The 13,443-nt window shown below is 36.0% G+C and overlaps 1 protein-coding gene and 1 pseudogene across 1 annotated transcript in view; one reads left to right on the forward strand and one right to left on the reverse strand.

The window, feature by feature from the left end:
• Positions 1–13,443, reverse strand: part of LOC135225749 (alkylglycerol monooxygenase-like) — a 34,790-nt pseudogene that overhangs the window by 21,139 nt on the left and 208 nt on the right.
• The window catches only part of LOC135225750 (putative leucine-rich repeat-containing protein DDB_G0290503), a 562,436-nt gene continuing 551,406 nt past the window's right edge, over positions 2,414–13,443 (forward strand). The window contains exon 1 of the mRNA XM_064265148.1: positions 2,414–2,482. Coding sequence (XP_064121218.1) covers positions 2,429–2,482 — 54 coding nt within the window. The 5' untranslated portion in view covers positions 2,414–2,428. The remainder of the gene's footprint in view (positions 2,483–13,443) is intronic.

Genomic DNA, 13,443 nt, shown 5'->3' on the forward strand with positions numbered 1-13,443 from the left:
TGTTCACTGTTGTTACCTCCAAAATATTGCTTTTGCCAGATTGGTTCCTCTGAATCCGCTGAATTCCTGTTTTAGAGTGACATCACAACTAAAGATTTTGGCAACGTTGAAATACTGCCTTAGATATTGTCAAAAATTAAAAAGGGGGAAAAAACTAGCTTACCAGAAAAACAAATGCGGCACCTCGGAAACGGTTATCAAATTCTGCAGAGTTACTAAGACACATTTGTCAGTTGTAGAATCGAATTAACATCACTATACAGTTTTTAACGACTTAGACGTTCAGAGAGAGAGAGAGATCGCAACATCCCCAACATTCATTTTAGTAGTTGTGTTCGCACAGTGTACCGGTGTCCAGGTTATGGAATGAGTTGACAGCCTAAGATGATGATAAAGTTAACATGAAGCGGCTGCAAATATTACCTGTCGAAAGTTTGAGATTCCTACATTTGCGAAGGTAATGAAATAGGAACCGCGATACTTGAAAAGTATACGGATAAAAATAATAAATCTAAGAATAAACTAAAACGATGCCGTGACGTAGGATGACGGCTTCCACTCCTTACCTCATTTATGTAATTGGGCACGTCCCTGTAATGCTCGAATGACGTCCTGTGAGGAGATACCAGATACAAAAGGCTTCCGACTTTTTCTCCTAAAGTTAAACTCATCCTTCTTGCGTCTTGAGGAAACGGATTCTGAAAATAAAAGGAAGTAGAAATTATTAACGAACTTTCCCTGGCATCTCTCAAGACGCGTTTGTTCTCAGGTTTCAAACCTGATAAAGGCACCACCGAAATGCGCTTTACATCGAGTGGTTGCCGAGCTTTTGTTTGTGTGCTTTGTCTTCTTGATCTACAGCCATTTGATTTACTTCTTTTAAAGCAGTTTTGTTTGCTCATTAATGTTTTGTAATATATATATATATATATATATATTATATATATATATATATATATATATATTATATATATAATATATATATATATATATATATATATATATATATATATAAGTCATATCACATTTCCGTGATTCATATACATATATCGAGCTACAATGTCCTTTAATATTTAATTCGCTCTACCTCGGAATTAATATATTTTCATATATGCTTAACCGAAGGGAAATTTTTTTCTCGATAATAGACTTGCCTGGACCAGGGCGCGAACCCATGGATCCTTTCAAATCCAGGCAAGTCTATTATCGAGAAAAAAAATTCCCCTTCGGTTAAGCATATATGAAAATATATTAATTCCGAGGTAGAGCGAATTAGATATTAAAGGACATTGTAGCTCGATATATATATGTATTATATATATATATATATATATATATATATATATATATATATATATATATATATATATATATATATATAATAAACCATCGTATAGATTTATATGTAAAATGATATATTTATAGGTATATATTTACCATAAGAATTGTAAATTAATCATGTATACCCAAAGCTCAGCCTGTATGCATGTAGCTTAATCTGGCCTTATATCGAGTCATTTCCCAAGAGCAGCAGGTAATTTCACCCTGGTAACGACGAATTAGCAAGTTATGGAGGCTTTCCTCGTATTAATAAGAAACTATTGTTTAGTAATGAATGACTCAAATTCTGCATTTTTGAACACACACCTTCCACGTTAAGGAAAACAACTTTAATACCTAACGAAGTCATGACCAATCGTTGACTGGAATGAGATATGAACGGGACTGCAACTTTTGATCAGCATTTTATGCAATTACTATTTCTATCATTTTAGTCGTTAATTTTTTTGCCCGTGAACTGCTGTTACTACTGTAATAATTGAATAGCAAAGTTAGCGAGAGATGAGCTCATCGTTGATCCTTTCTTTTACGACTGTCAATTTTCATCCAAGTCGACGTCCGTCACTGCCGTTTTGGAATTTACTAAAACAACATTGAGCTTTCTTTTAAGTACTTGATTATTAGAATTAACTTCTGAAATTCATTATTAATGAAGCATTAAACTGAAAAGAAGAGACGTGATAAATGTAAGATGAGGTTCACGACCAGTAAAACCAAGATGGAATAACATTCCATCTTGAGTAAAACGATAGACCAACGGCAGCTTAACGAACAGACCTGAAGAACTGCTAAGAGTTACCTCTGATCGTGGCTTTAACAATTATTAGTCCGTCTTACTAAGGCTGACCATCAGGTGGGCACAAGCGGGCATTCGTATGTATCTGAAGGCAGAGCTAAATATGAAATATTGCCAAGCCATACGCCTACGTTCTTTCATTTTAAGTTTATATTTTTGGCAGATACGTGAGATGACCTTAATGTGAGGGTTGAAGTCGAAAGCCTTGATGTAACCCAGAAATGGAAATGAAATGAGAAGAAAGTGTCCGCCTCAAAAAAAAAAAAAAAAAAATCAAGTGGCAGGAAGCAGATGGCCGAACCGGTCAACTGGTGGATGATTACAGTTCACTACCAAGAGCTACTGGTAAGTTTGTTTATTTCTCTATTTTAGTTAGTAAATTGGCACAACTAGATGCATTTGAACGAAAGCCCGCCCAGTCTTAAACAAACGTATTATTTTACCCCAGGACACAGATCTAGTACTTAAAATGTTGCTTTATTATTCTTATCATTTACCTTCATTTTATATTATATATGTAAAATTATAAATATATATAGCATGCATTTGTATGTATATATAGTAAAGTTACACAAAACTTTTTTTGGTTCCCTTTTCAAAATTTCCATTCACAAAGGAAGCAAGAATCAGACGACGACTTGATCTATCTTCTATTCCTTCACCTCGGACAATAAGGCTTTTTTCCTTGTCTTCTCTCCTCTCCTCTCCGAAATCCCTGTGTATAATATGTTTTAGAGACATTATCATTGTCACTGTCTGGGCTGGGACGTGTAAGATGACGAAGCTTATTGTACAAATAATCACATTAATAAATCACCCTGAAACATTGCATCCTTCACTTGACAAACTTGAAGGTCACGAGATGTATTGTTGCACCTTCCGTGATCTCGTTTTTTGGAGTGAATTTTAAGGGTCTGCTCTGCGCCTTTGGGCCGCACATGCCATTATACGGTAACCTTTTAAAAGTGAGTTCTCTTTACCATACTATGGGAAAGACCAAGAGAGTAAACACTGAAAAGCTTTCCAGTCATAAGCATTGTTACCGTAAGCATGAATTTGCGCTGATATATTTATATTATACTGGTATGATATTGTTTACAACTTTATGTCGACTTATCACTAGTATACTGTACATTTATATACCCATATATTAAACTTGATTATACCAAACGTCTGAAAAGCCTTCTCATGTTCTAAATTTACTTGTCCTTGTCATGTACAAATTCTGAATTTTACTGGGGTGTCAGATAACCAAACTGTGGGTAACGGGTTCGGCATAATTGTGTTAGTAGTTGGTAGCCGACCTAACCGGATTGCCTTGGGGAGTTTCGATTTTTTATTTGTTTTGGCGTTTTTCTTTTTGACAAATAACTTTTTGCATTGGACTCAAAAAGATTTCAGCATGCCGGAGCAACTGGTTCCTGTTACCGTCTTTTAATATAATCGTAAAATAATAATAGGAAAAAAATTAGAATCCTTGGTGTTCGAAAAGGCCATTTGGCTGCTTGGTTTTTTTTTTTTTTTCAGTCTGTAACAGGGATTTTCGCCCAATTTGTAGTTTGGTTAGTAAGCGAGATGCGTTATTTTTGTCTTGCTTGTCAACTTCAGTTCCAAAAACATTTATGGACTACATTTTCCATTTGACAATGATATTGCCTATATCCTGTCTCGGCTGTTTTTTCTCGCTTGGAGTCAGTATCTAACAGAGTATCGCTTTTTCCAGATGAACAGACACATTTTTTGAACTCTTCATTTCAAGACCAGGGACGGAATTCCTTTTCTGCATCAGCTGTTTCGTATGTGAGAGAGCGCCTGGCGAGAACCACAAATAGCTTCTTGAAGACGAATTCACAAAGATATTGAGAGAGTTAATGATCAAGGAAGGCTTCAGGAAGGCGCAGGTTATTGTAAGGTAACAGATTTCATGTTTCACATTACTTTTGCGTAAAATTACAAGGGATACGTATCTTTCTGAAGTTTTGGTATCGTTAAGGCTGTGCTTGTTAGTGTTTTTCCTATCCAGGTGCGCCTCTCTTGGAAAACAGTGCCAGAAATACTGACAACCAGTAGGACGGTATTATTCACCTGCCTCTCGTTAAACCAAGTAACGAAAACGTGCATTGCAAGGTCTTGACGGTATAATACAGGTTTTCCTTGTTCTGTTTAGCCCGTGAGATACTTGCATGGAAAGTGATTGCACACACCAACTTTATTCTCTTTACTGTTCATTCGAAAATGACTCCTTATTTGCCGTTGGGAGGGGCGCGCATATTGACAGTGGATATAAACTTTAAGTTAATTCTTCACAATTTGGCTACGTTGGGGCCCTTGCCAAATAGGCTGTGTATTACTTTCTTAGAAAATTTTGTCTTTTTGTATGTGATTGGATTCTCACACACACACACACACACACACACACACACACACACACACACACACATATATATATATATATATATATATATATATATATATATATATAATATATATATATAATATATATTATATATATATATCTTTCCCGCCGTTATCCCAACATTAAGGGCTCGGTTGCCGGATGCGCCTTGTCCATTGCCTTCTGTCAAAAGCATTATCAGGCATGGTTTATTGTTTGGAAAAGGGGCTTTTACGACCGCATGCCTTTGCTGTCATTCAGCCACAGTTATTGGCAGTGGGCCTAGCCTTTTATTGAAAAATATGACTGCAAGGCAGAAGTTTCCACAGTTATTAGCGGTGGGCCTAGCCTTTTACTAACAAAAGTAAGACGGCAAGGCAGCAGCTTCCACAGTTATTGGTGGTGGGCCTAGCTACTACTAAAAAGTAAGACTGTAGTGCAGCAGCTGTCCCTTTACGACACGCAGGACCTACGGTGGTAGTATTCTTACACCCCTACCACAAGATATATATATATATATATATAATATATATATATATATATATATATATATATATATGTATATATATATGTATATACACATACGCACATGCTTTCTTATTACTAAGTCTTGATCTTTTGAAAGTTCGTGAATGTGGTACAAAACAGATGTGTGGTAGACGAATTGTTTAAGGAAAGAAAGATGGATGTTGTGGCACCACGCATTACAACAAAAGTGAAAGGATAGGGTATGCAGGTCTATGATGAACATTAAGCTTTGTTACTGAGAGAGATTTAGCGCTAGGGAAAGAGCTCCTCTGTAAATGCCTGGAAACTTAGAGACAGGTACATACAAAATTTCTATTCGAATTGTATCAAGTGTTGCAAGGAAAAAGTTGTGAAGTGAGTATAAATGGTCCAGGAATTAAAAAGAATGAGAGTGAAAGAGAATGTTTTGGGATAAGTCTTGACAGTTGTTCCTAGGTGATTTTGGAGTCAATGAAAGGGCGGTTGTGTTAGGTGATCCAAATGCGAAGGTCAAGGACCAAAAATGTTCGTTTTTGAAAGCTATGGAGATCCTGTAGTAAGTGGAAATGGAAAATCCTGTGTAAATTTTCTTGGAAAGGACCTTGATTTATGAGAATCAATTATCTCCAATGAGCAGTATTTGTAAGTTGTCTTGAAAAAACATAAACAAATCAGGAAATTTGTTAGATTACATACATAATGGTACAGAGTAGATGGAAGAGCAACTTGAAAGATGTAATAGTGAGACAAGGGACGCTACAGAAAAATTTTATCCTTTTCTGGTTGAAGCAAAGGCTAAAATAGAAATGAGAGGGTGAAAAATAAGGCAATAAAGGTAATTAAGACGTGTAAATCTGACAAGATGGATGGAAAACCAAGACGCAACGAAACCAAAGATGTAAATTCGATAGTGGATAAGGAAACTGAAATAATATCAGTATTTGAGGAGTATGGAAAATTTATGATTGGTGACATAATCAGTATGATGCCTTTTTTTTCCATTTCAGTGGGTGATGGCATCGGAGGTTAGACAGGATACCAAAACAGGTTAATGTTGAGATGAGAAAAAAAGATATTTCGTGGAGATAATAGATTGTTTTAGGTACAATTGCATGATAGAAGAGAGCATATTTACTTGTTGTTTTAGGTACAGTTGCATGATAGGTGAGAGCATATTTACTTGATAAACTCAGCACTAGAAGATAGATAAGAAAGTCGAGAAAATGAGGGAGGGAAAGAAAGGAAATGATGAATGTAGAGGGGTAATTTGAGCAATTGCTCCTTTGGGAAATTTTTTTAAATTGTGGGAAGTAGATGCAGAGAGGAGGATGCGAGCAAACAGATATTGCATCAAAGAAACAAATTAAGAGACGAGAAAGCAGTGTTGGCTTGATAGAGTAAATATTTTTGAAGATTTGTTGAATGCAGAAGATAGCAGAGAGGTGCACAATGACAGCACAAAAGTGGAGGAAGTCACTTCAAGGCAGGGAATACCTCTTGAAGTGACCACTGAGGATGAAAGGATGGCTACCTAGAGCTTAATGATGGGAAGAACTGGGTGTTGATGGGGTTGCAACAGGTATTCCAGAGTACTTGGGTGAAAGAGTGATGGAACAGTGTTTGTAGGGTATGTGTAGATAGAGGAAAGATGCTAAAGGACTAAGGAAAAAGAGCACGAGTTTAAGCATGCAGTGTGTGTGTGTGTGGATAAAGTGTTGGTCATTGAACAGTTGTTAGAAGTTTGAGTGTAAATGGAACAAGCTGCATAGGTCCTACTTGGATCTAGATAAAGCTTTGGGTAGAATTGACGGGCATGTAATACAGAGGGTGGTGAAGGTAATTTAGGGTGTATGAGGTAATTTGTTGATAGTGATTAAAAGTTCCCAGAATAAGAGAGAAACGAGTATAGAATATTCAGAGGAACGTGACTACCAGGGGTGCAAGCACGTTTTTGGGTAATAACTGTAACGAACACTCGTATCACTACGAGATTTTGCTATCGGGTATTACACCCAGTGCCGTAATTTATAAGTATCATGCATCACTAATTGTAAAGAATAAAGACCCTTGTCCCCTTACCAAGACGCAAAAACTCGATTAGCGAGCAATCAATACGAACAACAGTAGAAAAAAGCTCTGCCTACCCTCTCCCTCCACCCCCACACCCTCCTCCTTACTTCCCTCTCCTTTCTTCCCTCACCTGCCCTCTCTCTCTCTCTCTCTAAAAGTTGCTTAAGTTTAAACTTATTTTGTATGATTTTTTTCTATATCTAATAATAATTTACATCATTGTATATGTCTAATGAACCACTCGGTTTTTACATGCCAGTTGACTGATTTATCTATGCATTGATCCATTCCCCCCGCCTCTCTCTCTCTCTCTCTCTCTCTCTCTCTCTCTCTCTCTCTCTCTCTCTCTCTCTCTCTCTCTAGTAACATTATCTCGGTGAGATGTATTCGTTCATGGTGTGATTATTCAACCCGATATCACGCGTATAACAAACAACTAGTGAACGAAATATAGCTAGAAGTGTTCGCGAACTGTCAGTGATTAGATTAATGTCAGAATAGCACGATAAAACGTCGACTAAGTTATTTATTCGAGTGAATTATTAAACATTCGAACATCATGGCAGCATCTTAGCAACAACAGTGTTAAGAATTGGAGGAACCTTGCTTCCATTGCAGATATCCAATATGACGACTTTAGCAAACAAGGAACTGGGGTTTCTTATCTATGAGATCTATAACAACAACATCCAAAAAGATGCAAAAATATTCAGACATATTGAGAGGTTATGATCCTTCAAACTGGAGCAAGTCTGCAGAAAGCATAATAGAAATAATTGAAGGAGTATCAAAGAAAATTCAAGTGATCAAGAGACCTATAAAGAAAATTTACATCAGTCAACACATTCCAACAAAGAATATGAATAAGGTGAATATAGTGGATTTTTTGGATTCTCTTAGGCCTATAACAATGCGTGTTCTACATCTCTTCTTAGAAATTGATTGATTCTTGGGACTGATGAACTCTCTGACAATCCAAGTAAAATTAATGATAGTATCTAAGACCTGAATCACTGGTTCCCAAAATTTTTCTGAGGGCCGCTCGCTACCTGAACCCTCAGCCCATCATCTTTATCCCTCCCGCTTCACACACTCACGTAAGCGACCACAATAAACAAACTAATGTGTATATCACACAAATGAAACATTCTAGGAAATCAGCTGATTTACACATGTATAACAACAACATACTTAGCGGCACACTTTATAATTAAAATTATGTATGCCCAAAGGAAAATTTTATAAGACAAATGTATCTGCCTCGGAGGGTTCAAACCTATCGGGTTTGGTTCAGAGATAAGCGAGACGCGTAGCAGCTATACATTCTGCCAACAAGAGGTGTATGTTGATTTAAACTGCCGTACATTTTCTTATGGAATTTAGGTTCTGTGTTTAAAGTCGAAATTGTCTGTCTACGTACACTGTGACAGCTGAGTGCTAAGTTTGGGAGAGAATTTCCGCATATTTTTATTAATCTCAAATATTAAAGCGCAAATATCCTTTCACGTTGAATTCGCCTTACTTTAGGAATAAAGTCCACCGAACAGGAATTGTATATGATTAGTGTATTCACCCTGGCCATGTTTTAGAGACTTCGAGCATAGCATCACGGGATAAAAAGTTTCATTTCCATCCTGATTAGAAAACTTAATTCGACAGGAATATGAAGAGTAGAGTCAAGATTATTCTACCTCTCTCTTTGCACTGAATGGACAAATTATATAGTTATCTTTGTGTCTAACTCAGACATAAATTCTAATCCTAAGAAAGAATCGAATCTGTCTGTCTCTTTTGGATTAGATACGGAAGTGACTGAGGGTAACTGCACTTCTAAGTCATTCTCTCTGAGTGGGAGTTATTTCTAAGATATTTGTGACTTCATATTTGTGAGTATAAAAAAAAGTCACACACGAACACTATATACATATATAAATTATATATATATTAAGGAGAGAGAGATCAATATATATATATATATATATATATATATATATATATGTTTTACTATATATATATATGAGAGAGAGAGAGAGATTAATTAGTATATAATATATATATATATATATATATATATATATATATATATATATATAATATATGATAATATTTAAATATGAATGCAGGCGATTTGAGTATGGGTAAATGAATACCGCAGGAAAATAACAGTCAGAATATCAGCCCTAAACGGTTCACGCAATGCCGAGAGTGCTGACGTGTCACAATTTGGGTAGTTGCTCGTTAGGCGATTGGTTTTCGTGGTCGGCTACCATTCCGGTGGTACGAAGTTCCATTCTCGGTTCAACCAACGCGGAATCAGAGGAATTGATTTCTGGTGATAAAAATTCATTTCTCGATGTAATGTAGTTCGGATCCCACAATAAGCTGTAGGTCCCGTTGCTAGGCGACCAATTGGTTCCTAGCCACGTAAAAATGTCTAATCCTTCGGGCCAGTCCTTGGAGAGCTGTTAATCAGGTCAGTGGTCTGGTAAAACTAAGGTATACTTAACTTAACTTTTCACAATTTAGGTCAGTGGTTCTTAACCTTTTTCGTCCTATGACGCCCCGAGACTCTTCAGGATATGACCATGACCCATATAATAAATTTTGAAATGGTGAACCTTGTGAAAAGGTAATACAAAATGATAGGAAGACCAGAGTTTATTAAAAATGACACGAACAAAAAAAACCTTGACAAATTCCGCATAGCCACTACAAATGTCATAAGATTGCACATTTCATAGAACTATTGAACATTATACAAATAACAAAACCTATTTCTCATTCACTCGGTAGAAGGTTTGAAATTGGTTGCTGTCGTAAGTGTATCAAAGGGAGAAGCAGTGCTCGACAGGAAACACCTCATGTCACCATCGATCACAAAGCAATAAGTTGCGCTCACCAAACTGGTAAAAGCCCAATTGGCTAATCCAAATGTATGAAAATAAATTATAATCGCCCGAACCCTTTTGTGACCCCCCTGAGAATCCTCGAACGACCCCCAGGTTAAGAACCGCTAATTTAGATGGACGAGAAGAGACAGACAATAAAAGCAAGAATCGCCAGAAGGTCCGTTGTCAACGCTAATCCGGGGTAATCTGGTCACAAACTGATACAATAAGCTAACGCTAAGAACTTATCGGAGGGTGACCATACAAAACACAGAACTGTTGACCATCTTCGTTGTCTGTGCATTAATAGTTTTTCTTGTATTAATTTTATTTCAGTGGTATAGTATTTCCAAAATGACCAGCGCTCTCTGGCGGGGCTGTTTGGGTTCTCCCACGTGAGTTTAATATCCGCATAACTGCCAAACGTATAGCAACAACAGAGATAAAACCATTTCTCCCATTACAGATAACAAATATCATCATTTCCATTACACAGAATTCTAAATCAATTACATAGGTTCACCGACTGATCAAGGTTTTTGTATGCAACAACAAGAAACGGAGTTAGATTTTCTATCAACATGGCATCTCATTTTGGTGCTGTTGCCAATATTTCAAACAGTTCCACGTGCGTTTAAATCCACGGATAAGCCGCTTAAATTATCTCCATGGGCCACTTTCGGTGGTTACTGTACATGTCTAGAGGCATTTCTCCTTTCTACAAATATCTTGATTTCTTAATATCGTAGGTAAGTTTGACGGGTGAGAAAGTAAACAGACAGATCTCTCTCTCTCTCTCTCTCTCTCTCTCTCTCTCTCTCTCTCTCTCTCTCTATCTCGTCTCTCTTCTCCTCCTTCTCTCTTCTCCTTCCTCTCTCTCCTCTCTCTCTCTCTCTGACAAAACAATAGATAGGAAACAATGACTGAATATTGCTTGACTGCGATATGGCAAAGTTTTGGCCTGATTGAAGTGTGGAGTGACTTTGACACCGACTTACAAGTCATTCCTGGTCATCTCACAGCCGTGGATAGGGATAGACATCAACTTCACAGCCGATGAGAGGCAATCGTATACAAAATAAAATAAAAAAGTATTTTCTAGAGGAAAAAGCCCCTCGCTCGGACAGCTGTAAGATTTAGAATAGAGAGAGATCGAGAGCAGGGCCGAATAGGAAGGAGATTTAAAGTACCTGGGAATGAAAAGCCCCTATAATATATATATATATATATATATATATATATATATATATATATATATATAATATATATATATATATATATATTACCTCTTGGACTGCTTAAATTTGATGCTTCAGTTTCATACACACTTTGTGTTTTGTTGAATTGTATAGTCACCCTCCGATAAGTTCTTAGCGTCAGCATCTTGTTTCAATTTGTGACCAGATTATTCCGGATTATCGTTGACAATTAACCATCTGGTGATTCTTGTTCTTATTGTTTATCATTGACCGTTCATCTAAATTGTGACTCATAATTACTCCGACAACACGCGAATAAACGTGTAAGCGCCTGGTACTGATCTGTCTGTTAACTCCCCTGCGCTATTCACTCATACTCAAATCGTGTGCATCGAATATTATACTATGTTATATTATATTATATATATAAATCCATATAGTATACATATATATATATATATATATATATATATAATATATATATAATATATATATATATATATATATATATATATATATACTATATATGCGTGTGTGTGTTTTTGTGCGTACTTATGTAAATAATTATAAAATTTTATTAGATATGCCGAATTCACATACATTCACTATAATAGAAGTAGAAACATCCTCATATCGTAATTCATTGTCTAAACTTTACAGCTTTTATATATATATATATATATATATATATATATAGATATATATATATATATATATATATACATATATACATAACATATATATATCTATATCTATCTATATCTATATATATATATATATATATATAAATATATATATATTATATATATATATTTAACGCAAATAAAGCTTTAGGCACCAAGCTACGAGGTGAGAATGTTTTTTACTTCTGCTATAGTAAATGTATGTGAACCCGACTTATCTGAGAATAATTGAGGGCGATATGATAGGTAACGTTTAGGCTAGAACTAAAATATTAGAACATGAGACAAGTGACAGCGCTTTCTTTCCTCACCTGCTGCCAAATTTGCGTTCACCCTGAGGGAATGAGAGTTGGGGAGGAAAACAAAGGATCAGTACCTCTGGGTCGACCCACTTCATGACAGGACCTTAGTAGATAAACACGAGACCTACCAGTAGATGTCTCCCCAAAACGTTACATTATTCCTCAAATAAATTAGGTTTTATAGAGATATATTTTCAATTTGCATAGAATCTGTTGTACTTACAGTCATGAAAACATGTCTCGGCAATATATAAAAAATAAGAACTGCAAAGAACTTCTTGAATGTTTAAATATCAACGAGCCTTTCATATAAGGAAAATGATGTGAATCATTGTCTTTTTAAATTCCAAAATGACGAATTTGGGTTACTAAGAATTATTTTCCTAAAATGACGTGAGTTAATTTATCAGCATGATTTTATCTGTATGCATAATGTTGTTTTTGATTAAGTTGGCCTTATGCCAGCACGGGCTCGTGCTCATAGATCAGCCCGCAATGCATAATAATAACTTAGTTTCTCAAAGAACCGTCGACGCCAGACACCTCGGTTATAGGAAGCGAAAGAAGACAAGGAAATCCCATAGAGGATTATAAACGGTCAAGGTCGACCCTGGGGAATTATGCTCAATCCGCGAGTTACCTTCGAACTATGGAAGTAATTATGGCAATGGAGTCGGGTGATGGGGGTAACCGTATTTGACTGACCGTATTGATTTCATCATAAAATATGAAATTTTAGCGACTAATATCGATGAAACTACAGTTGTACTTTTGAAGTGACGAACTAGAGTAACTAAGTAAACTGATAATAACTAAGTTTGCCAAATCAAGTTTGGTACTTTGTAAAGGAAAATTGAATTCGACCAGACCAATCATTTTGCATGATATAAAACTTAATCTTATTAAATACAAATTCCGCGGTCAAATCAAAAGCTTTATAATTAAGTCAAATACAAGATTCCATCTGAAGCGAACAAACTCTAAATGCATAACGTGAGCGATCGGTGATGGACTTGACCAAAACTCAGTCCGGGAAAATGACGTCTCTTACGTTTATCAACATCAACGTCATTTGCTGAACGATGCAAAGTACGTCTAACCAGACATCATCCGATCAAAATAAAGTGCTTCAGGTGTGCTCCGATGACCCAGTAGTACTCATTAATACTTTGGGTTTGAAATGAAGAATGCCTATCATCCTTCTATTCATAAAAAGAACTGAAAGAGTAAAACTATATCGTGAAAAAAAATTAAACATTGAC

This window comes from Macrobrachium nipponense, chromosome 13 (genome assembly GCF_015104395.2).
Source record: "Macrobrachium nipponense isolate FS-2020 chromosome 13, ASM1510439v2, whole genome shotgun sequence".
Lineage (NCBI taxonomy): Eukaryota > Metazoa > Arthropoda > Malacostraca > Decapoda > Palaemonidae > Macrobrachium > Macrobrachium nipponense.